Genomic DNA, 25,547 nt, shown 5'->3' on the forward strand with positions numbered 1-25,547 from the left:
TCTTGCCTATATATTCTGCAGCTAAGGATATTTTTTATAAAAACTTCTGACTTACTGGAGCTGTCAAGGAAACAGAGAAGGAAAGGCAGAGTCTGCTGCCAACTCATGGCCTTGATAGGAACAGAGCTGGGTGCTCATCTTCATCTCATTTTGCACAAGAGTCTTTCACACCCACAAAGACTGGGCACAGGAATCCTTCCCAATGGGAGCTATAGAGCAGGAGCTTTATGCTTTAAAGATTCACATATAAGCCTTTTGGAGATTATTTGTAGTAACTTGAAAGGAACTTCTCAACTAAGCAAATCATTCACCAGCCTTGACATTTATGGTGTGAAAATTAAAGAAGGAGAATAACTATCTGCAGCATAAGGTTATTACGTTGAATTGCTGTGGACAAAGCATATACAATTACTAGTCCTAGAAACGTGTAATAGCTTATGAAAATTAAGTTTTCATGCTTATTATAGTTTATGCTTAATGTCAAAATAAGAAAATGAGCTTCCAAAATTCATGATAAAAAAGTAAGGCAATACTTAAAGAAAAAGAAATGAGTATGTAATTCTGTACCTTAAGAATACAAATAATATCAGGCCATCAGTCTTAAAAGTAATAGAGGGAGGATCACAAATATATAGAATTAGTGGGAGAAACTTGGAAATGGAAGCAGAAAAAGCAAAAGCATATTAAAAATTTTGTGATTTTTTTAAACAGAAGTGAAAAAACATCAATAGAGTTGCTGCTGATACATGTTTAAATTTCAATGTTTTCCATTTGGGATCCCCAAATTAATGTTTAATGTAATTCCTGAACACCCTGAAAGAACTTCCAAAGTCACAGAGAAGCTTCTGGCACTACAGAGAGATTGGGCTATTAATGCTACCTTAGATGTCATGAAAAGATCTGGACCAGGAGTCAGGAAACGTGGGCTTTGATCCCAGCTCTTTCCCTAATTGAGGATTTTGAGCAAGTCAGTTCATCTCCCAGAGTCCTCAGCCTTAAAAGGAGGTGGGGGTGAAGGTCCTTTTAGGTCTGTTGGACAGAGCTGTTCAAGACCTCTCTGGGACTTGAGTATTTTTAGTTTTAGAGATTCTGTCACCCACATCATATCAGATGTATTATAATGCACTCTCATGGAATATGATTTAGACATAACTACATAAAAGTTGTGTTGCACTTAACTGATGTCAGTTTTGTTTATTTAAAAAAAAAAACGTGTTATTTTGCAGTTTTCTTTACATATTTGGGACCCAGTGACTTTTCTCCCCACCCCCGCAGAAGCCAAACATTTTGAAGGCCTTTGCAGATCACAGAGGCCCTAGGCATGGTGGACTACCAGGACCTGAGTGCTAAGTGGCAGGGCCCAGATTTTTTGCTCCTTCTGGCCCACAGGCTCCAAAGGCCCGGTAGAAGGCAACATCCAGGGTGGGTGGTAGAGAAAAATGCATGCTCTAGTTGCTCAGAGACAGCCTCATGGAGCTGATTTAAATCATGCCCAGAAGGATAAACAAGATTAATAGAGACAAAGGGGAACCGCTCCAAGATGCATACTAAGAGTCTCAGTGGCTGATCAGGGCCAAGGTTGACGGCCCCAAACAAGGGCAACAGCAGTTAGTCTCTCCAAGCGACTGTGCCATCCTAGCATCCGCCACCAGGTGGCAACATGCCAAGAGGCTGCAGTCCCCTCTGCTGCATTGATTTTTTAATGTAATACAAACAATTCTTCCCAAATATCATAATCACATTAATATTCTTCTGAATGGAAATTCTTCAAGTGCAGTGTACCAACTTCTTTGGAATTAATATGAAGTATGTTGTTTACCACAACTAAGAGCTCAGTGTTTTCTGGTGATGATCAAAATGGGAAGAGATGTGACTTCGTACTACCTAAGAGAGTATGTTCTCTGTATGCTGGCTGGGATTCCAAAGCCTGTTTTCAAACAGCATCTGAGAAGAGATAAATGTGCTCCCCATTTTGAGAAGCAGGCTAGAACAGTGAAATCGGCACCAAGCAAGTGAGTTCTTACACCTGCCCCAGACCCTTCCTTGTTCTGGCAGTCCCACGCAGAAGAAGTCAGGATCCAAACAGATTTGTGACTGCCGGACCTCACAATAATAATCCCACACAGTATCTTCTCTAGTCACTGGATCCTCACAAAAGCCCTCAGAGGTAGAGACCATCACAGAGAGGAATGTCTTAACAGAAAAGGAAACTGAAGCCCAGAGAGAAAAAGGAAGTTAAGATCACACAGACAGTGAGTAGCAAGGCCATCACCCCCAGCAAGGTCCTGTACGTTGGCACAGTGCTCTTCCCATTCTAGCAAAGCTACCTGCCTCCCTCAAGGCATAGGCCTCGCCATTCCCCAGTATCCTCAAGTTGTTGTCGCCTCTTTTCCCCACCAAGCCCCTATCCTTCTCAACCATATTTCATCTCAGCCTTAACAGAGTGGATGTTCCCTAATGAAGGCCTCACCTCCTATAGATCTTGCCTCTCCCCAACCAAGGAGAGCTTCCAGGCAAAGGTTCAAAAGTGACACCAGAGGAAAAGATGCCTGCCTACCAGGCACTCGTTTTTCTCTATCCCTACAGCCCAGCCAAGCCCATCCTCTGATTTTATAGCTGAGAGAAAAAGAAAAGCTACCTGATCTTGTTCCATTCACTAGGACATCATTCAGCAAAGGCATCTCAAACTTAATATATCCAAACCTGAAATCTTGATTTTACCCTCTTTAAACTAAATCAGTCTGCCCCACTTCGTCCACGGCAATTCTATCCTTCCATTTTTTTCAGGGTTAAAGTCTTGGGGGTATCCTTGACTCCTCGTTCTTTCATACCCACATCCAACCCATCAGTGGATCTTAGAAGTTCTAGTTTTGAGATGTCTCTATACTACGGCTGCTTCTCCCGTCCTCTACTTTTCCATCCCGTCCAGCCACCATCGTCCCTCACCCAGATCACTGCAGTAGCTTCCTAACTGGCCTTCCTGCTGCCATCCTTGACCCCCTCATGTTCACTTCTCTGCACCACACCAGCGCGGCCCTTTAGCAATACGTTAAACCGTGTCACTCCTCTGCTCAGTACCTTTCAATGGATCCCCAACCTCCACAGTCGTCAGTAGGAAATAAGCCCCTGAATCTGTATTTAGCCAAACCAGTAAGAACAGGACAAACTTTGGCTTATTCGTGACTGTACTGCCCAGAAAGCAGAGCAGCTGGGCAGGTGATCTGGCCTCTATACTGAGTGTGGCTGAGGGTTTGGTGTCACTCTAGAAAAAATTAAGCGATCCAATCGTGGATTTCCTGTGAGATCAGGAGTATGAATAAACACACGAGCATGGGTAGGGAGGTGGTACACACACCCCTCGTCCAAGACAGGCTGCTGAGAAGTGTGCCGTTTATCACACTCTGCCCTAAAGGCCGGATGCCATCATGTGGTGGGTGAATTCTCAGTGCTGCATGTCCCAGTTGTCTTAGTTGGATTATCCGCCTTTTAAAAAATTCTCTACGAGGTGAGAAATCATCACAATTTCCAGTTAGCCTCATCTTGAGGCAACTGAGGGAGGGTCTAGCATTTCCAGTGCCTGGTCAAGCAAAGTACAGCCCAGCGAGGTGACTGGCCGAGGATCAGGAACACTCATCAGGCTCTGGCACCAAGAGTGGGGACTTCAGCAGGTCACTTTCCTGTCTGGAGCCTCAAGTTCTGCTCTTTACAGAAAAAAAGGTGATGATGAAAAAGAAGAAAAAAATCTAGAGATGGGTGTGGAAACGTCATGGATTCTTAAAAGCTCTGGAATTCTATGATTCTTCAACAAATCTTATTTGATCTAAAAATTAGTCTCTTGGTCCTATACCTATCCTGATGCTCAAAAGGAAGATTGGCAAGACCAAACTCTTGCTCTGGAACTTTACTGCACTTGGAGACACTCACAGAACACAGGGTCTGAGCACATCTGCCCACACCTGCCTGCTCTGCCGCCCGTCCATCCTGCCTGTCACAGGAATGAGGCAGAAGCAACAGGGCTGAACAGGAGGCCTCCATCTGCCCGGAACACCCAAGGCATAAAGGACTCGATGCTGGGCCTCTCTCCCATACCTCCGCAGACAGAAGTGTGTTATTACCTTTTCATCTCAAAGCTTGCAGCCCAGACAGGATCCAGAGCCTCAGAACAGAACAATTCTGGGCCGGCTTGCCTCTGCCTGACCCTGTCTTTCAGTTCTCACATGCTCGTTTGCAGGTCGGTGAGGTTGTTGCAGTTTCTTGCTTTGCCTTCCGCCTTGTGTTCTGCCTACCCCAGGCCTCCCAGGGCAGCTGCAGTGAGCACAGCATCGCTCATGGTGCCCGTGAAAACAGTGGAGAGCTGGAGCCCTTGCAGGACTTCTTCCTTCCACCCGTGCTGGACCTGCCCCTGCCCCTTGCTGAAGCTGCAATGCACTTTTTGCAACAAATCCAGTAGAAATAGAATGTAAGCCACAAATGTAAGCCACATGTGTATAATTTTTCATTTTCTAGTAGCCTCATATAAAAAGGTAACTTAAAAAGATGAATATAATTTTAATAATGTGTTTAACCTAAATAATCAAAATATTATTATCATTTCAACATGTAATTAGTACAAAATATTATGAGATATTTCATATTCCTTTTCCCTCTTCAGTCTTCAAACTCTGGTGTGTATTTTGTATTTATAGCACATCTCAGTTTGAACCAGCCACATTGCAAGTGTTCAATATGTGCTAGTGGCTACTATATAAGATAGTACAGATCTAGGATATACACGAACGTTTATATATAACTGCACTTACCATAATTCTACTAATATCAACAAGTGACTGTTAATATTTTGTTATATTTTCATCTAGTCTTTTCTATGTATATCTGCAAAGCCAAAGTCATATTGTCCTTTATCTTTCTCTTGTTGTTTTATGTATCTTCCTACCTCATCAAAACTCATTTTCAATTCAGCAAAATTAATCATAATCATCATCTTTATAATACCACAGACTATCACATCACTTGGATATGTCATCATCTTTTTGAATGATGCCTAAACATTGGACAGCAGCAGTTTTTCAATATTACAAGTAATGCTGAGATTAATATTTTTGTGTTGCTTGTGCTTCTTAAGGCCTTGATGTAAATCTCCCTAGTATTCTAGCCACTTTTAACAAAATGATTTTTAGACATCATCAATCAAACAACTATCAACAAGTAATTTATGACCAGGAGCCGAGACACCTTGGTTTCTCATTCCACACCTTTGGTACCTGGCTCTGTAACCGAGGGCAAACTGCTTCGCTTCTCACACCACAGTTGCTTCATTTATAAAGTAAACTGATTGTTTTAGATGATTTTCCAGGGTCTTTCCAGCGCTAACCTTCAGTGATGTTTTCCCCTCACCCTCACATCTAATCAGTTAACCTGTCAAGCTGGTCACCGCAAGTCCTTCAAGTTATGTCAAAGCCACCTCCTAAACGTTGGACACCCACCCACCTCTCTCCCTCTCCACTCACAGGGCCGTTGTATAGGCTGCCATCATCACTCATCTAAATTGTGATGGGAGTATCCAGTGCAGAGAGAGATTAGGTTCTAAAGTTAACATCAAAGTCCAAAATCAAGAATAGGATGTGTGTGTGTGAAAGCATGGGACTGGTTCAGAAGAGATGCTCAATGAATATTGATTGCATCTGGATCTGAAACCAGCTTCAAGAGATCCACCTAGATTCTATCCTGAAAGACTGCAGAGGAGTTCACAGTCAAGCATCAGAAGTACTAATGTGGCCTACTGCAAGTCAAGCCATACCCCAGACACTGGGTGCTGTGGGAAAAACAGAGATTCAGCAGTTTCCCCTAAAGGGCTGACAGTCTAGAGGGGGCAGGAGACCCTGTATACAAAACAGGCATGCCTCAGGCGGAGTCTTCCATGGAAAAACCAGATGGAGAACAGAACAATTATCTGAGCAATCCAGGCAAGCCTGCTGTTGAGGAAAAGACTTGAAGAAATTTTTTCTGCCATGTCTTCTGAGAGCCAAGAGGTTAGGGCAGTCTAGGGAAGCAGAAGTACTTTGGCTCTGTAAAGCTGCTTTTTGATCTCAGTATCTTCATCAGTCAAGTGGAGACAGAGTAATACCAACCTTGCCCAAATCTAACCACCTACTCAATTCAGTTGTTGTGAGGTTGAACACAATGATTATAAATAAGGAAAACAGTTACTAAATGAGGCAACCGAATAGCTACATAAGCAACTGAAAATGTGTATCATACAATCCTCCTCCTCTTACAGGAAATATTTAGCAATCATAAATAACATTTGTATTGAGCTTTATCATTTGTAAGACAATTTTACGTGCATTTATTTTATTTGTTTTTAAAATCCTATGTGGTAAGTATTATCATCCACTCCTTTTACACTTCAGGATACTGAGATTGAGGGAGCTTAAAGAGCTTGTTCAAGTTTATACTATTTGAGAAGGCCGGATTTAGGCTCTCCGACTCCTAGGTTCTCCCTCTTTCCCCTACAATGTGCTGTCTTCCCATTAAAGTCCTTATCACCAAAACATTAATATTATTAACATAAATATTAATATTTTCATATACATTTCCCTTTGATCAAGGACCCTGAAACATTAAAATAGAAGCTCTGGAAAAAAAAAAAAAAGCCTGACATACAAGAGAAGCAAGTTTACTTTTCTGTTCTGAGGAAAAAAGTAGCTGTTGCCATCTGATTTGCATTTTATGCCATACAGCAGGAAACATTTAAGTTGACAAATAGGATATTTACAATTGCAACAGATACTTGGCAGTTAGCTTTTAACAATTGTTGCAAATGTGATTTATTTGCTATTATAAAAGGGCATTACTGTGCGAATATGACTCCTGAAATTAGCTTCAGTTTAGCAAGGGGCCTGGACAGCTTGACCTCTTAATATCCTTATAATGATGGTCTTTACATTCAATGCTTACTCAAGTCACTCTCTGCTAGATTTGTTTGAGAGGAGTCCACTCTAGGGCAGATATATTATATAATTTAACATACAGAGTTAGTGTGTGGGGTGCAGGTAGTCCTTCTAAGAGGAAAAAAATGTTTAATCAAGTCTTCATGAAAACATGTTTGTTTCCAACTTCCTACAGTGAAAATGCATTACTGTTAATTACAGCACACTCCAGAAATACAGTACTTCATGTTTTCTCCACAAGACATTTCCAAGGCATGGATTATATTGAACAAGAACATATTTTGATCCTCTGCAACTTCAGCTTTTAATTTGACTGGGAAACTGGTACAGGGCCCAGTATTGGTGCCATCTCCTCCAGCAAGGAATAGGAAGAGGGTGGACTTCAAGCCAGATGGAACTGGATTCAGATACTAGCACCACTACTGAGTGTATTTGTGCACACCCCTCTGAAACTCTGTTTCTTCATTTATGACAAGGGGCTGTTACTTTTTAGGTTGTTATAAAGATCTGAGATGTTTTTGAAGCACGTGGCACATTACAGGTACTTAATACATGGAACCAGTCATGTTTGCATTGCCTGTCGAAGCTCAAATGTCACCTTCTCCAAGATGCAGCCCTAACTTCACTAGACAAACTCAGTCTGTCCTTTCTTTCTGCTTTCAGTCATTCTTTGTCCCATCACTTCATTATATCATGTAGCACATTGTGTTGTAATTGGCTGAATATGAATGTATCTGTCCTCCCATTCTAGATGGCAGGATCTGCGCCTATTTACCTCTGACTCTCCAGTGACTAGCACAATAGCTTTGAACTCACCTTCACCAGCCTTGAGCATTGAATTGAGGAGGATTCTGGGGTGCTTCTGGATTCATTGTGGAGGAGGGGGGTGCCAAGGACAATTAAAGATGGTCTGCCACAGGAGAAGGAAGGGGTAGCACGTGACCCACTTTTGCCATTCCCAGTTTAGTACATAGTAGATGCTCAGTAAATATGTCAAAGGAATAAATGGACACTACTCAGTTAATTAGTAGCTTACAGTAACTTATTGCTTACAATATTTATCTACTATATATCTACTTCTCAAAGCATTTTAATTTTTGTCACATCATTGTGTTCTTCTAATAACCCTGTGATTCAGATAGGATAGGGGTTAGTTATCACTGTGTCTCAGAGGAGGGCATGGGGACACTGGAGTGGTAGAGTGAATTCCCTGTACCCTCAGGGTGAAATAGTTAGAGCGAAGACTTGCAGGCCAATCATAGGTTTCCCTGAAGTATCCTACTGAGATGCCCAGAGAGGCTGGCACTGGTTTTTTAAAAATCAAGACAGATGCCCTTTTCTCATATTCACTCTTCCCCCGCCATCTGCTCCTCTGTAGTTACTATCCTCTGAGGCTTCTGTCCAGTCTCATTTTCTCAGTGGAAAACATTGCACCGACCACCTTAGAATGGCAAACCACAGGCAGGAAAATCAAATTCCACACGAGCCCTTTGGAACTGGCCATCTCCAGTAGATTATCATGGCTGGGTGTTTTCATTTTTATAACTTCCTACAAGAGCCTTTGATTTTCTGATTAGAAACAGGCTGGAGGCTCCATCCTTCAGGTGAATGAAGTAGAAACAGAAGCACAAATATTGACTCTGTTAAGTCACATGCACACTGGTTTAGTTGGGTCTGTTGTGGTTTTGGGATGTTCAGGGCCGGTTGGGTTTCTCTCCCAGTTGCTGATCTCACCCTCACTTCTATGGTTCCTGTTTTAATCAGGTGTGGGCAACAGGCCTTAAGGTCTCATACAGTGACCAGCTGGCCCTGACTCAGCTCACCTTATACCTGACCAACGGCCATCTGGATTGCAGTCTGAGCACCCTTGAAGTGCCCCACTTTGTTTCCAAGAAAGAGACGAAAATGAGCTGCCTTAAGGCCCCATCAATGCCGGTAAGCAAGGAACAGCTGCCTCCTGACTCTCCTTGGTGCCCAGCAATACGCAATTGCTACTTCCGGAGCCCTGGCTCTGTGCCAGGCTCTTTGAGTCCAGAGAGATGGAAGAACCTCAGGCAAGTCATTTAACCTCTCCGAAGTGGGTTTCTGGAATTCAAACTCATTGGTCGCAGGGAAGGGGAAAAGCCTTCCAGAAAGCGAAACACCATGTGGGGAGGTGAAAGAGTTTGGGGTTCTCCAGGGGGAGAACTGGGGGCTCCCCTCAGGTTCATCTCACCTCACTTCCCTGACCAAGTACACCTACACCTACCACTTTAATTACCAGTAATTTCTTTTAAAAAACCCACATTTTTCTAGCCCCAATCTCTTTTTTGAGCTTCAGACTCCTAGATCCAATATGCTACAGAATCTCTGTTTGGAGTTCTCAGGGTCAAATGATCCCAGCCTGCACTAGACATGTGTCCTCCTCCATACTTCCTCTTGGTGGGTCGGACAGGAGGCCGATCTGACAGCCCGTCCCCACGCTGCTGGGCAGCAAGCTTATGTTGATGCTAGCTGCCAGAATGCCTCAGTCCTGACCTTTCCTCTCCCTCCACAAAGATACTGCCTTTGTTTCCACTCTCACTGGCTCACACTAGCATTACCATTGCTCTCCCCCAAAAGTCCCTGCCTCCCATCCCTCCCCTCAGCCTGACCATACACACAGTCAAGGTGGTCAAGGTGAAAAGCAAATCTGAGCTTGTTGCTCCCCAACTTAGGATTTTGAAATGACTCCTGTTGTCTTCAGGAAAATCTCACCTTCCCAGCGAGGTGATGAGGTCCTCGTGATCTACCTGCTTCTGTGTCCCTAGCCTCCCATCTCATCAGTAGCCCCATGGCTAGGGTGGCTGGGGTCAGCAGTGCTGGGGCTTGTTGAGGTTTACCAACCTTAGAACCCAGGTAATCTCTGTGGTGTAGTGGTCTGAGTTGACCGTGGGGGAGAACAAAGGTCAAGAGGACCAGATGGCCCTCAGTGTAGGTGGATATGAGAGCTGACTGGGCGGCCTGGCCCCAAATGCTCTGACAGCTGCCAGAAGTTTCTTCTACTTCTCCTGCAAGTGGGATTTTTGCCTATGAAGCTCTACTTGAGATCGAAATAATCAAACAGATAAAAGAAGAATTCTAGTGGTTAACAGGACCCCCCACCCCCCAGAGCCCTAAGATACCTTTTTAGAGAAATACCTCCTGCCTCTCTGCTGAGCTGGTTTGGGTCTGGAGACACATCTGGATTTAAAAACCCCTGTTTGACTCTCCCCAGCGTCCCTGCAGTCACCTTTCTTGGCAGGAACCTAGTGTACATCAGAAAGAGTAGCCTGGAGAAGGTGCCAGATGACTTGGGAGACTCAGGCAGCAGCCTCCTTCTCCTCCTCAGTCCTGCCCTGGGACGTACCCTTGCTCACAGGAAGCCCCTTGATCTTCTTGCTTTTTAAAAAGAGAAACAGAGCTGAACTGGGAAGGAGAAACAGACCCCTTTTAATTAAGTCCCGGGACTTGCTAATAATCTCCCAGGTTGAACCCCTACCCCCACCCCCACCCCATGGCCTCCATCCTCACCAAAGGGACCTACAGGACCCTAAATTCAACGCTAGAGGAGGTTCAGCAGTAGAACTTGAGCCCTTCTGGCTTAACAAACCTAACTCCAGGCCATTTCCGAAAGGAAGCTGGAAACTGAGTTAGTATTCAACACAAGACTTCCAAAGACAATTTGCTGCATTTAAGTATGTTGCTTCAGAAGGCTGTAAGCAGAAGTACTTTAAATTAGAGGCACTCTCCCATCTCCCATTTTTCCCATCTTGCCTATAGGTTTCAATCCTAGCTACAGGCAACACACAGGAATTCCACTGTGATCAAGAGTCTTAAACACTTTTAGGAATTGCCGGTACTCAAAAGGCAGGCATTATGATCTCCAATAACTCAAATGTCTCTACAGTCACTAAAGAAAAGCTATGCAGATTTTCTAATGAAGGGATAAATTGAAAGTGCTTTTGATTTCAGAAAGGTGAGTGGGCGTTCTCACCCTGGTGCCACCATGCAGGTGCACACAGGCGCATGCTCCCATGCATGTGTACTCGCATGATAAGCGATTTTTAAAAGCAGCATGCACACTTACACACACAATACAACTTACAACCAAACTGAAGCTTCCCAAACAAGTGTGAACAGACTGTGAGCCTATCAGCTTATGGTCAGTTGACAGCCCACTTTGAAGACTGAGGAAAAAGGAAAGGCACAGATGAAATCACAATCATGAGGGCACATTCAGAATGCCCCTAAAATGCTTCCAGTTCAGGCCTACGCCTTTAAAATAATACACTATGCCTGGGGAAAGCAAAAACTTATCTGGCCTCTAAGAAGAGCTGCTGTCCCATATCAGAAACAGGTGACAAAGTACTGTCATTTAGACCCTGTTAGACCAGGTGTGTGGGCCTCTGACCCAGTGTTGTCCAAAAATAACCACTTGAAGGCAGAAACAAGGTCAGATGAGATGCAGACGTGCATGCTTGGGAAATGAAAAGGAGTCACCTATTGACTTTTTAACTTTTAATTAATGTTCTATCGGCATGGGCACAAATTGTCACCCTTCTCTATAGGTTTTACTCCACCTCTCTCTTTGTGGCCCTTCCGCAGTACAGTTGGTGAGCAGCCAAAAGGGACCATCTTTGCCAACATCTTAAAACAACCCAAGTCATTTATAAGCATTTTAACAGCACATGATCTGTAATGAATGATTAAGTAAAACCTTTTGTGTTAAATTATGATGTTAATAATGATTCTGTCTGCTGTAATTTATTATGAATTCTCAAATGCTTCGGGTTTGATTTTGATAGAATGCACCAACAACGGAGTTCATGCGATGACTTTATTTTTAGAACTCCTCTTTGAAGGCACACATTTCCCTGCTACTGCTGCTACTGTAATTATGTACAAAACCAATCACTCATTAGAGTTAGGATACATTATCTTCTAGACAGATGAGGCTAAATAAGCAACACATTAATAATTCAGAGAGCAGTTCATTATGCACGTGGATGCCTGCTTCGTAACTGAAATAAGAACCTCATCAGCCTCTGCCAACCCTTAAACAATAGTTCTGTGTTATTGCAACCACAGTCAAGTTTACGCTTGTTAAACTGCTACTTGGATTATTTTATCAAACATTCATTTATTTGTGGTCCCTTACTGCCGAGAACAGATTTTGGAAGCTCCTTTTTTAAGTTAATGATTTGAGCAATGGCTGTTATTAATTCTCAGAATATTATAAACATGATTAATTTTCAGGCAGAGATTTATTGCATAAGGATTTCAACTATGTCAACTGAAATGCATCACTGTCAAAACAAGTATCATGGCGAAAATAGAAATGTTCCACACTTCAAGTGCTGGTGCTCGGAACTAAATCAATTTAAATTGTGGCTGAAGCAAAATTATATTCTCCAGTGAAAAGGACTATTTCGAGCTTCCTTTATTTGGCTCGAAGCATTCTTGTTAGATCGTGATTTAGAAAGGTAGTTTAATAAGACTAGACTTCTACCAATAATATTTTGTCTTCTTTTTTTTTTTTTTCCTCTTCTACTAGAAAAGCCTAACCTCTGAAATTTCCACACATTCGAAATGTGCTCAGTGGGAATCTGGTCTGAAAGTCAGGGATCATAAATTCTGATCCTCTCTGCCTCAGTTTCCTCATTTGTAAAAATAAGAGAGGGCTAAATGACCCCCAAGGTCTCTTGAGATATTTAATTTTGGAGGGCCTATAGAGCAGGGCCCTGTACCAAGCCTGGCCCAGGCAGTCTCATATCCGTTGGGGTGCTGAGGGGGCCAGCTCCCAAAGGCGACATAAGAAAGGCCTATCCCTCCATACTTCAGCCTCCCATTAAGTCTTTTTCTGGCAAAAATCTTTTAGAAAGGAGCAAAATTGTTTGGCAGGTCATATCCTATGTCCTTATCAACCATCACCTTAGCTATCAGTTAATACTTTCAGCAAGAAGCAATTAGAAGTAAATTCAGCAGGTATTTTCTCAACCTACTTTGTGCCAGGCACTCTACTAAGCACAGAGTATATAAGGATGTGTGACAGAGAGTTAATCGAAAGACACAGATAGAACAGCAGATAAATATAATACATATAAAAATATAATAGTAACATCCAAACTGTATTGAGCCTTTACTGCACACCAGATACTTTAAGTGTTTTACGTGAATCTTTCAACCCGATATATTAGGTGGGTGCTCTTATTATGCTCATTCTTAGATAGGAAGACTGAGGTTAAGAGATGTCAAACAACTTACAGAAGGTCACTCAGCAAGCAAGTGTGGAAGCCAGGATTTAGGCCCAGGCCTGTCAGACTTTAAAGCCTGTGTGTCTGACCATTGTGCTATTCAACCTGCGTTGTGTTGGCTAACAGTCAATGATGTGACCCAGAGCAAAGCATAAGCTCATCCCTGAAGAAATCTCTGGTTGAGACAACAGAGAAAGCTCTTCAAAGGAGGCTTCATCTCCCTCCGTGATGAGGTTGTGTTTAAGCATACTGCCTTCATCCACTGGCTTCTAATCTGCTCTGAACTAGGCTGAAACTCAGTGAGCACTGAATGGGCCAGATGATGGTAGAGGGCTCTTCTGATGCTGTAAAATCCATTAAGGTCGTGATTTCCCTGGCAAACCTAATTGGATTTTATAGCATCAGAAGAAAGTCAATTACCCAAGTCAACCTTTTAAAAAATGATGTTTTCTGTAAACATAATGCATTATACTCTAAATAGACGTGTGTTTAAATAAGCCCCATGATAACCCCAATAAAACAAGGATTATCATACCCATTGTATAGATTAGGAGACTGAGCTCATGCAAAATTAAGTGAGCTGTTGAAGGTCATAAAGTTAAGTGAGTAGCAATGGCTAATTTGTAGTAAATTTGTAGTAATTTGTAGTAATTTGTAGTAAATTCAGCAAGTCTTCTGGTTCAAGTCCCTTTCTGATGAAAAGGTTTATTGGTTGGTTGGTCAGTTTTTATTTTAAATAATTTACCATATTCATGAAATTATTTAGTTTAACAGATGATATTAAAACTAATCTTCTTTGAGTGCTTACTCTGCCAGACACTGTTGCAGGGTCTTTGCCTATTCATCTAATCCTCATGACAACACTGTCATCTATGCTACTGGGCTGGATAAAAGACAACCATCAACTAGTGATAGTTTTTTCCTATAGAAACTGTAGAGCTGGTTAAATCTTTGAAAAGTAGGTGTATCATGTATAGTCATCTTTATTAGCATTATTATAACACATTTTATTAAGGTCTTAATGTCAGCCAGGAATTTCACCATGCAATAGAGATAGAAAGACATTTGACAAAGTCCCTATCTTCAAGGAACTGAAAAGAAATATAAAATAGCACGTATACAAGGAAAATCCACAAGGCCTCATTTAAATGCCATTTGATTGATGGCCCCTCAGCATGCTGCTGGAGTGGCACCTGAGGATGGCTGGGACAGGAGCTGCTTTACTAAGACAGAGCTTGGTCTGGCCTTACAGACTAGGGCAGCCACTAAGAGGGGAGGGGAGGGAGCCCTCTCCCAGAAGAAAGGCCAGAGGCCAGAGAGAACCCAGGGCTGTTAGGAGGTGGTAACGAACTACCTGGGCCGGGGCAGAGAATTTGGGAATAGGGGTAAGTGGTGATAGTAGTCCACTGAGCAAGGCTGGGAGACTGCCTGCCAAGCCAGGTATCTGGATTTCATCTCTAAGGCGAAGAGGAAACACTAAGGACTTCTGAGCTTTGACCCACCTATGTTTGGGAAACAATCAATCTGGTGGTAATGCCCAGAATCTCAGGTACCAGGGGGGTTGGAACAGCCTGGGAAACTATATTTAGTATAGGTCCAAAATGTTCCAGGCCCTATAGATACTTTCAAAAAAAACAGCAACATTAGTAGCAGCCATTTATCAGGTGGCAGGTGCTCTGCTAGATGCTTATTTGTCAAAGGGCAGAGAAGTTAAATGACATGTTCAGGATCACACATATAGTACGTAACCTAGTCAGGTTTGAACCTCAGTCTTTCTGACTGCACATAATCCTTCCACCACAGAATTCTGCTTGCACCCCGACCTCCCAAGTAGGAAGGAGAAGCAGCTCCCCAGCCCATAAAGGTCTCGGCTAGGACGATAATGGTAATGGAAAGGCAAACACAGCTTGGAAACACATACCAAATATCCTACCTTTTGTTTCAGATTCTTTATGAATCACAAGCCCACATCTGGGAGGGGGAATCTCGGTCTGTCTCCATATGGAGGAAAGAACCTCAGCACAGCCTGTCCTTACTTGCTCTCTGCTAGTACTAGACAGTGAGGCCTTTCGCCATGCTCTGGAGCCAGGATAAATAGCACTGAGCTGGATCCTGCTATCAGATGCCTGCCTACCTCTCTCCCTCGCTGACTGGGGCCTGATCTTGGGTTTGCTAGTTTGTGTACTATGGCAACATAAGACAAGTTTACAAGACAAAAATAACCTTGGAATTATCTTGTGAATTCATGGCAATTACCATGCAATTACATGCTCAGTAACCACAATGGAATTCTGGAGTATTTACAGTTCACTTCCATAGACAGAAGCTCAGGCTTCTGGGCCTTCACTGTGAGGGCAGGAGCCTGGTATAGTTTGGCACGGCAGGACGAGCAGGCCTGGTAGTCACGCTCCTCCAAACCGACTAAACAGCTGAGCCAGAACTTCTCTTAGCTGGTTCTTGTTACCTCACCAATAATTCCTGCCAAGTCCACCAGAGCTATACTGTCCTCCAAAAGATATCCTCTGGGGACAAGGTCTGGAATGACTGCTCTGAGATACCATTTTCTAGGCATGGTGTGACTGAGCTCTGTGCTTTGTGAATCATCCACTTCTAACCCAAAGCACTCAATGACTGGAAGTTGCCTCAATTACATCCTTTGAAGAGTCTCTTAAGTCACAGGAAAGTGCTATGCACTTACTTATTTCATGTATCCAGTCTTTCTTTCATTTAAGAAACACTGAATGCCCATTCTGCACTAGCATAATGTCCAGCCTGAGGATTCAGAGACCAAACAGTGCCTGACTTCACAAAACTCCCGGATATATAAGCAGACAGCCAGAGGAACAACTCGATAAGTCAGGGCAATAACAAAGTACAGCTGTGAGGCATATTAGAGTCAAATAGATTTTCTTTTGTAAAAATAGCATTCTCAATGGCTACAAATGGGACAATACTAATAGAGGTGCACAACTCAAGATGCATTAGCCTATGGGAGCCTAGGGACTCTGCTAGCATGGGAAGAACAGACTTCATTAATAGTACTGCCAATGTGACCATCAGATGCAGTACTTTATGTAAGGTGTTGAAGGAAAAGATAATATATGTGGGGAAAACATGTCACAAAAGGTGAACATGAAATCCGAGTGTGTGTGTTATACATGCAGCAAAGGGATGGTCATATTCTGCTGGGCACTCAGTGAGCCCCAGTCCCCTGTGCAGAGACAGAGAGGCTTGAGGTTCAAAGCAGTCAAAGCAGGTGTTTATGATCCTTGCATTCAGCTGTGCACCGACAGCACCACCTTTTCCTTCCCCTCTTCCAAGTCACTGCACAAGAGCAGGTACCTGGCTGCCAGCACCTGAGGGTCCCCAAAGTTCAAAATATGGGCCAGACACTTTCATTTTCTATGCACTAAAGTTGGCCATGGCCCTATACACCATTCTCCAAATTTCCAGGTATCTAAAGACAAACATAGCTAACAGCCAAAGGCAAATCTTACAAAGGACATGCTACAAAAATACCAGGATCTAATACTTTCTTTGACACATAATAAATTGTAAATGTTTTTAGGAAATATTATCATTGAAATACTTTAGGCCTACTGTAACAGTCTCTTTTGGGTAGCTCCCACTAATAGGTAAGCAAGATAAAGAACAGCAGTTTCCCAAACAAAGAAGGCAGTTGGAATAAAAATTTTAACATTGGTCCTCTCAAGGAGGTGGGCCATGCTTAGTGACTTGCTTCCAAGGACAGTATGGTAAGGGGGAAAAGAATCTTTATAGTGAGAAGCCTGGTAAAAACTACCTTAGCCAGGAGATGAAGACTGGCATCGTCAGTGATAAGTCATGTTGATATATGTACCCTTGATTTAAAGTGATGAAAATGTCTTTATTCCTATGTAGTCCTCCTCTCCAAAACATATGACCCAAGTCTAGTCATGAGAAAAACATCAGACAGACCGAGATTGAGGGGCAGTCTACAAAATACCTGATTGGTACTCCTCAAAAGTGTCAAGATTATCAAAAATAAGGGAAGTCTGAGAAGCTGCCAGAGCCCACAAGAACCTAAGGAGACATACAACCAAATACAGTGTGATTTCCTGGAAGAGATCTTGGAACAGAAAAAGGGTTTTAGGAAAACACTAATGAAACCCAAATAGAGTATGTAGTTAAGTTAATAGTAGTGAGGCAATTTGGTTCCTTAGTTTTAGCAAACATACCTTATCAATGTTAAACATTAACAATAGGGGAACTGGATGTACAGTATACAGGAACTTTCTGTATTATCTTCATGATTTTCCTGTTCATCTATAACTCTTCTAAAATTAAAAGTTTACCTAAATATTTTGTAAAGAGTCGTACACTCGGGTGTGGTCTTTTCCAGGTGCTGGCAACCAGTCGCTATGCAGTGATGACCACCCAACTGAGGCACAACGATCTCTCGGTGGTTTTCCACTACGTTTTTCTTCAGATGTGTAAGGCCCATGGAATTGGCTATAACATTGAGGTATGAAGGGTGACAGCTGGCCAAGGCTGGACAAAATACAGGCCTCTGGGTGACTGAGGCAGCTAATAATCTGATGCCCCTTTAAATAGATATTCTTTAAAATTTTTTAAAGTTTGACATGTTTAGAGGAAGGCTGAATGCTGCTGGAAGAACAGAGTGGCGGCTCCAAGGGAGCAGCTCTTGTTTCTGGGAAGCGTAGCGCTGTCCTCAAACTTGTGCACTCACCTTGGAAAAGCAAAAGTCCTGTAGCTCACCAGACTTTGGAGGCATTTTAGGCACCATCTCTTGGTTCTGAAACATGCCCTGAGCTCCCTGACCCACTCAAAGCTGCTTATCAATAAATACCCTCTGTCTTAGTTTGCTTGGGCTGCCGTAACAAAACACCACAGTTGTGTGGCTTAAACAACAGAAATTTATTTCTCACTGTTCTAGAGGCTGGAAAATCCATGGATAAGGTGCCAGCCAATTCAGTTCCTGGTGAGAGCTCTCTCACTGGCTTGCAGACAACTGCCTTCTTGCTGTGTCCTAACATGGCAGAGAAAAGAAGAGATCTCTGGTGTCTCTGTAACCTGCAATCCACTAATTGTACTGGAACAGGGCTCCACCTTTATGACCTCATTTAACCTTAATCATCTTCTGAGAGGTCCTGTTTCCAGTTCAACCACACTGGGGGGCTTAAGACTTCAACATATGAAGGTGCGGGGGACAAGCGATTCAGTCCGTGGCATCTTTCTACATACATACAGTGATTTATTTCTAGGAAGAATCCTCATTAAAAAAAAAAAAAATCCCCATTCTTGGTAAATTTCCAGTGATATTGATGACCCCTGCCCAGCTGCTCCATCCTTAAAGTAGATGCATGGGGGCCAATGGGACGTGATATCTCCCACCTAAACTAGACCATCTTTTTTGTGCCTAGAGACTCATGTTACTCTGAGAAATAGTTCCATGTATTTTTCACTTTGATTCAGATTTGCAGATTTCTGACATTGATGGGTATTTTAAGACCTACGTGACCCATACTTGTGGAAGACCCATCCCATATAACATCACACATATTAGAAGACACTCACTGCTCACAGTAAATGTAATTCATAGATAATGGCATAAGAATTGAGCAATAACCAAATGATCAAGTGTTTTGCGAATATTCAGCTCTACATTTATTAATTGTTATTTTTTATACTTGAGAACAAATATAATTTTTCTGGGGTCAAATCTTTTTATGGGCCCTTGAAAAGCATATAGGCCTTAGGCATAAAACCAACAGAGAATGAATGACCCGACTGACACTTGGCAATCCCCACTGCCCCGTCAGAGTGCATAAAGCCCTTTGGTTAGATTGGTTCATGCTATTTGCAAACACACATAATGGAGCTCATTGTCCCTTGCAAATTACATTAAGATTGGTAAAATATAGAAAGAATGAAAAAGCCAGATTGAACTGGCTTACCTGAAATTAATTATTGCATCTGTTCAACACAATCCCTTTGGAATTAGATAGTTTTTAGTCCCAAACTGATCAGACTGAAACATTTCCATGTACCAGAAAGTAGCTAAATCTAGCTCTAGCTTTATTTGAATACATTTATTTTATATTATTCTAAATATCGAAGCAGAACAAACTCTGTGAATAGGCATATTTGGCAGGGAAAGTCTTCTGCCCAAAAGAAAATGTGTTCTGTAACTTTCTATTGACTAAAATTATTAGAGATCTATTTCTTTGATGAAAGGCTTTGTACTGGATTGAAGTTCTAGTACTCCCAGGAAAAGTAAAGCACCAAATTTTATAAGTTACTTACCCCTTTGTGGCTCTGAGTTGATCAGATTCATTTCTAAGGACAAATTTTAGTACAGGAAACAGAGTGCCATGGCCCGGGGGAAAGGGTGATGTTGCAGGGCGGGGGAGTCCCACTAGGGTGAGGAGGACGACAGGAGGGGATGGCAGCGCCGCAGACACGTCCAGCATGATTCCATGGGCTCGGCCTCTGGCTCGCCGTCGTGAGTGCTACACGACTCATGAAAGGATGAGAGATGAAAGGGGAAGAGAAATACGGATCGGGGCGATGGAGTGATGAGACGATGTGAAGAAAAAGGTAACAGAAGAGGGATGATAAAGTCCATTAAAGAGACTGAATGAATCCATTAAAAAGGTCGGGTGTGGGGGGATAAGAGATAAACAGAAAAAGAGCAAAAAATAAACAGAAGCACAAGAAGAGACAGAGAAAAGAAAAAAGAGAGTACTAAAAATCTGACATGAGAAAAAGGAGTCATGTGACTATGGAAAATTTGGAAATTCTCCAGCAGTATCCTTCCTCTAGTCTCCCTGAGATGGGTTCTCATCTTCCCGGAGCCCAAGGTCCAGCTCCAGTCAAAACTGTTCACTTGTTCTCTGATTGCCTTTTCTTGGAGGGGCAGGTGATGAGCCAGAGTTTACAGAGCACCTACTAAGTGTTGGTCACTGAGTAGTTACTTCACTACTCTATTACTTCATTAGCTCTTTAATTTTCCTATCTCTCCTATAACAAGCTCTTATTTCTACCATATCAAACTGAGGAACTTAGGCTCAAAGGGTTTAAGCACTTTCCCAAGATCACACAGCCAGGTATTTTGTGGAACTGACATCTGAATCCATAATTGTCCATAAAATCAAACATGATTATCCTACACCAAGGTGTCCCCTACGCACCTTTCCCATGAAGGATTATTTATAGTTCTAGACTATTATTACCAACCTGATCCAAGAACTCTGGGAACCATTTCAAATAAAATACCCCGTTCATCCATTATGTATTCTTCAGTGGAAGAACCAGACTTCCCAGCAGCAACCAGGACTACCTCTACCTTAAAAAAAAAAAGCCTGTGTTTAACAATTTCTCTAAGCTTTTATTGCCTCTTTGGGTTATGCTGATTCTGAAATGAAGACCAGTGTAACTTCTGCTACCTGCTCCCTTTCTTGGTCAAACTTAATGTGGGTGCTCTTTCCAGAAAAAGAAGCAACATCAATAATACATCATTGTCAATGCTACCCAAAGAGGAACCCTCAAAAGTCCTCATTCTCGGCATTACATTTTTCTTCCATTGTCACAGAATTTCAAGTGATGTTTTCTGCCCAAAATCTAGGGGGGGAAAAAAGGGAAATGAGATCACACTATGAGTTTATTATTCCTTGCTGAATACTGAAAAGAAGCATTACTGAGTTTGTAAGCAACTTGGTGGGTCTCATTCCTGGTATTTCTGTAATGCCCCAGAATACCCCCACTGATCTCCTAATGAAAAGAAGTTCTAACGAAAGCCATATGGAAGCAAGCGTCCTGTTTACTGCTTGACAGTGTGGGGCAGGGCTGGTCTCGAACACACACAGGCGGTTTGCCATGGTCTTAAGTAGCTCTGTGACTGCCAGCAATCATTTCCTCAGGCCGGGGTATTGCCATGGTGGCAATCTTAGGGCTATTCACAGATATTCTGATCTCCTCTTTCCAGGCAAGCACATAACAGAATTATACTTCCTCGGCCCTCACCCTGAAGTCAGGTATGCCTTGTAACTTGTTTGGGCCTGTGAAATATGAGCAGAGTGGTATGTGTCCTTTCTAGGAGAAGCTTTTAAGAGCCATTTCACCTTTTCTTCTTTCCTGGCTTGGAAATCACAGGAGCACATTGAGACGGAGCCTCCCTCCGCCTGGGCTCCTCAGCGAACCAACAGTGACCAGAGGACCACGCCAACCCGTGGGAGAAATGGAATAGGAGCAAGAACCACTTCTGTGTTAGATAAACAACTAAGAATTTTTTTAAAAATCTCTGCAATATAACCTAGCCTACATAATTGATTCAGAAATTAGTGTCAAGAAAAGAATGCTCCCCAAACAGAAAACGAATATTATCATTTCAACATGTAATCAGTATAAAGACTATTGAGATATTTTATGTTTTTTTGTACTAAGGTTTTGAAAGCTACAGTGCATCTAATTTGGACTACCACCATTTCAAATTCCCAGTAGCCCCCTGTGGCTATTGGTTGCCACATTGAACAGCATGGCAAGGAACTCAGGACTCCTTGCAGATCAACTAGTCAGTGGTTCTCAACCCAGCTGCCCAGGAGAATGACTTGAATGAGAAGTTTTTAAAAGCACAGATGCCCAGGAAGGACTGGGATCCGCATGAGGCACCTGAGGCACTTACCCAGAGCACAGAATTTAGGGAGCACAAAAAAGTACTCAGTAACAAAGATGAACCATGTTATAACGCAATATTTTGAAAATCAAAATTAATGCAAAAAATCCATGATGAACAAAATATCAAAATTTTAAATAAAAACATAGTTTTTCCTTTTCCTCAGGCTCCAATATTGTTTGGCACCGGCGCTGTACTCAGAGCCCAGTCTAGACCAAATCAAACAGCATTTCTGGAGGCAGGACCCAGGCAGTACATTTTTAAAGCACTCAGGTGATTCTAATATGCAGCCAGCATTGACAGCCAATGTTCTGGCCCAATGTCTATCCTAATACCCAAATTTCTTGATAAAATGGGGAGTTAGTGGGTAGGCATGTAATTTCTTTTACCAAATCTCCAAAAAATAGTTTTCTCTTTTAGACTTCTAGTGATGAGTTCACAACTTTACAAATCATGCGGCAGTCATTTCCACTACTGGACAACTCCAGTGTTAACTTTTATTATTTGGAGATAGTTTTCAAAAAAAGGATAAAATCATGCTTCTTGTACAGATGCAAAAATAAACACAGATAAAGATTTTATCTAACAGAGAAGAATCGGACAGATGTTATAACAAGTACAAAAATGAATCCAAAAGAAACAAACATCTTAATAGATCAGGAATATTGAAATGAATATGCAAATGGAGGCAAAACTGGTTTTTCCATAAGGGGAGCAGGGAAAGGAAAATCCACTGAATCTCTACCAAATTGGACAGACTTTGCTTGTCTCTCAGTCACTTTCACCTACAATTTACAGAGCTGTCATATCTCCCACTGAATCAAGGCAATAGGGTATGCCATACACATGCATAGTTTTCCACTGATGTACAAATTATTTTCCACACAACAAATTGCTTCCCTATATTTCTTTACCCTTTGCTTTTAGGACAGTGGTTCTCAATTTTTGATATGTGTGAGAATCACCCACAGAGTGAGCTAAAAGGCAAATTCCCTCCCAAGGATCCTTGGATTATACCCATGAAAACACCTTTTTTAACAGGCACACTAGATGATTCTGATGCAGTTGTTGTGAGGATCATAATTCAAAAAACACTGTCCTAGACAAGAAATAACAAATGTTGATGAGGATGTGGAGAAAAGGAAACCCAGGTATACTATGGGAGGGAACGTAAATTGGCTCAGCCCTATGGAAAAGCTTGTAATTTTCAAAAAATTAAAAGTACAACTGCCATGTGATCCAGCAATCCCACTTCTGAGTATATATCTGAAGGAAACCAAATCACTATCTCAAAGTGATTATCTGTACTCCCATGTTTAATGCAGAATTGTTTACAATAGCCAAGACATGGAAACGACCTAAGTGTCCATCAATGGATGAATGGACAAAGATGGTATATGTACACATACACACACACACACACACACACTGGAATATTATTCAGCCATAAGAAAAGCCTGCCATTTGTGACAACATGGAACCTGAAGGTAATATGCAAAGTGAGATGTACCAGACAAAGACAAATAACTGTATGATATCACTTACATACAGAATCTAAAAATCAAACTCATGGCAACAGAGATTCAAATGGTGGTTATTAGGGACTGGGATTGGAGGAATTGTAGAGATACTGTTAAAGGGTACAAACTTGCAACTAATAAGTTGTGGGAATCTAATGCACAACATAGTGATTGGTGTCAACAATACTGTTATAGACTTCAAAATTGCTAAGAGACTAGATCTTAAATGTTCTCACTACAAAAAAGAAATAATTATGTGATGTGATAGAGGTGTTAGCTAAAGCTACAGTGGTAATCATACTGCAATATATGAATAAATCAAATTAACACTGTGCACACCTTAAACTTATACAATGTTATATATGAATTATATCTCCATGAAAAATAACAACACAGTCCTAGAACATATCTGTTTCATATTCGGGAGATAACATTTTCCAATGTGCTTCTCACCAATCCTTGAACGCAGCTCTAGATTTCAATTCAAATCAGTCTTAGAGGTCTTTGTGCAGTACATTTTTTTACTTTGTTTCTAAGATAATATGCTATTTCTTTTCTCCCCATTTGAATTCTATAGGACAGACAAGGAACTGTTTTTATATTATATGAACACCTGAAGAGAAACAAGTTGGGAATGTTGTGAGTATGAAGTGTGTCTCTAAGATGTAATAAGCTAAGAAAATAGATTATGACAATCAACAAAAATGACACTTCTCATGCATTTTAATCAGCACACTGATTTATTGGAAGTCTATCTTTTGTTTTATTTAGGTCTTCAAGTATTTCGTAAAATGACTTCAGATGTGTCAGTGGAGGTTCACAAATATAATTGATTAATTATCCAAAATTGATGGGTAAGAGGCTAGTTTCAACAACACATTACACTCAGACACAATACACATACAAGGCACAACAAATCTGACTGATGAGGAACCAGCTCAAATGACCTGCTTGTGGAAGGGCAGTTGTCATTCTGGCATGCTGAGAAAAGTGCGCCAGTGACTCGACAAGGTGCTCCTCCAAGAAACAGGGTCTGTAGCCCTTCATCGGCTCTGGTTTCAGCCCTGATGCCACCTTCTTAATATGCATGGATGCTGAGAAAAGTCCTGCTGGCAGCACTCAGGAGGCTTCCGTTTCCTGCAAATTTCCTCTCCAGGGGATTTTGGAGAACTAGCAAATCTGTCTTCTGATCTAAGGTTCATACTTCAGAGCCATAGTCTTGAATTGCATCTTTTTTTATCTTAGCATATGGTTATTTGATACCTTTAAGCCATCCTAACTTACTGGGAAATTATTTCTGCCCTATATTTCTCTTCTTATAACACAACAGTGTAAACATTGTGGCCTCTCATTGAAAGACACACACACACTAAGATCTGGTTTCATGAAAAAGTGACTAAATAAGGGCCAGTTCCTCTACAACCATCAATGTCTTGAGCAACCTCAGTTCTATCCAGGTGCTTCAGTCCCATGGAAACTGGTCCCAAGAAGTGCACACTAAAACAGGCGAAGATGAGCATGGCACCAGTCCCTATTCCCCTTTTCAGAGCACAGACTTTTGTTTCACCAGAGCATTATCATTTATAACAGGCCATCATCAGTGCCGGGATACTCACCCTCACTGAGCCCTTTGAATTTATACAAATGTTGTGGATTCCTTCCATTTGGAAGTAGAATGTGGCTACAATTTATAATCTCGTGTTTACCATTTTGAATGTTTCTCTTCACCAGGCAGGGGAAGAGGCTAGCTGCTTGAGTCCCCTCCAGTCCCAACTGTTCTCCAAGGTCCCATAAACATGCAAAGCTTACTGGGTCATGTTAAGAGAGACACTTCACTATTCATTTTACACTCCCTTCCCCAACCTTTTGTTAAACTGCCAGATAGCAACAGAAATGAGACCTCAATCCATAACATCCTGACAAGCATACATTCATCTTATCTGCCCAAACGTGGACATCCAGGATGCTAACAGACCAAGGACACCTCTGCACATGTGCAGGGAAGGAAGGAGCTGCCCTTTCCTCCTCAGTGATGTGCTGTTTTTCAGCTCCCTTCCTGCCCTACTGCTACCTACCAGAAAATTCAAGAACATTTAATCAACTGTGCCAGGCATAGTTCCAGATGTTAGGCATACAGCAGTGAGCCGAA

At 42.0% G+C, this 25,547-nt stretch overlaps 1 protein-coding gene across 1 annotated transcript in view; it reads left to right on the top strand.

The window, feature by feature from the left end:
* Positions 1-25,547, top strand: part of IQCH (IQ motif containing H) — a 233,156-nt gene that overhangs the window by 197,173 nt on the left and 10,436 nt on the right. The window contains exons 17-19 of the mRNA XM_036932248.2: positions 8,715-8,885; positions 17,586-17,708; positions 23,976-24,037. Coding sequence (XP_036788143.2) covers positions 8,715-8,885; positions 17,586-17,708; positions 23,976-24,037 — 356 coding nt within the window. The remainder of the gene's footprint in view (positions 1-8,714; positions 8,886-17,585; positions 17,709-23,975; positions 24,038-25,547) is intronic.

Source organism: Manis pentadactyla, chromosome 11, assembly GCF_030020395.1.
Source record: "Manis pentadactyla isolate mManPen7 chromosome 11, mManPen7.hap1, whole genome shotgun sequence".
Lineage (NCBI taxonomy): Eukaryota > Metazoa > Chordata > Mammalia > Pholidota > Manidae > Manis > Manis pentadactyla.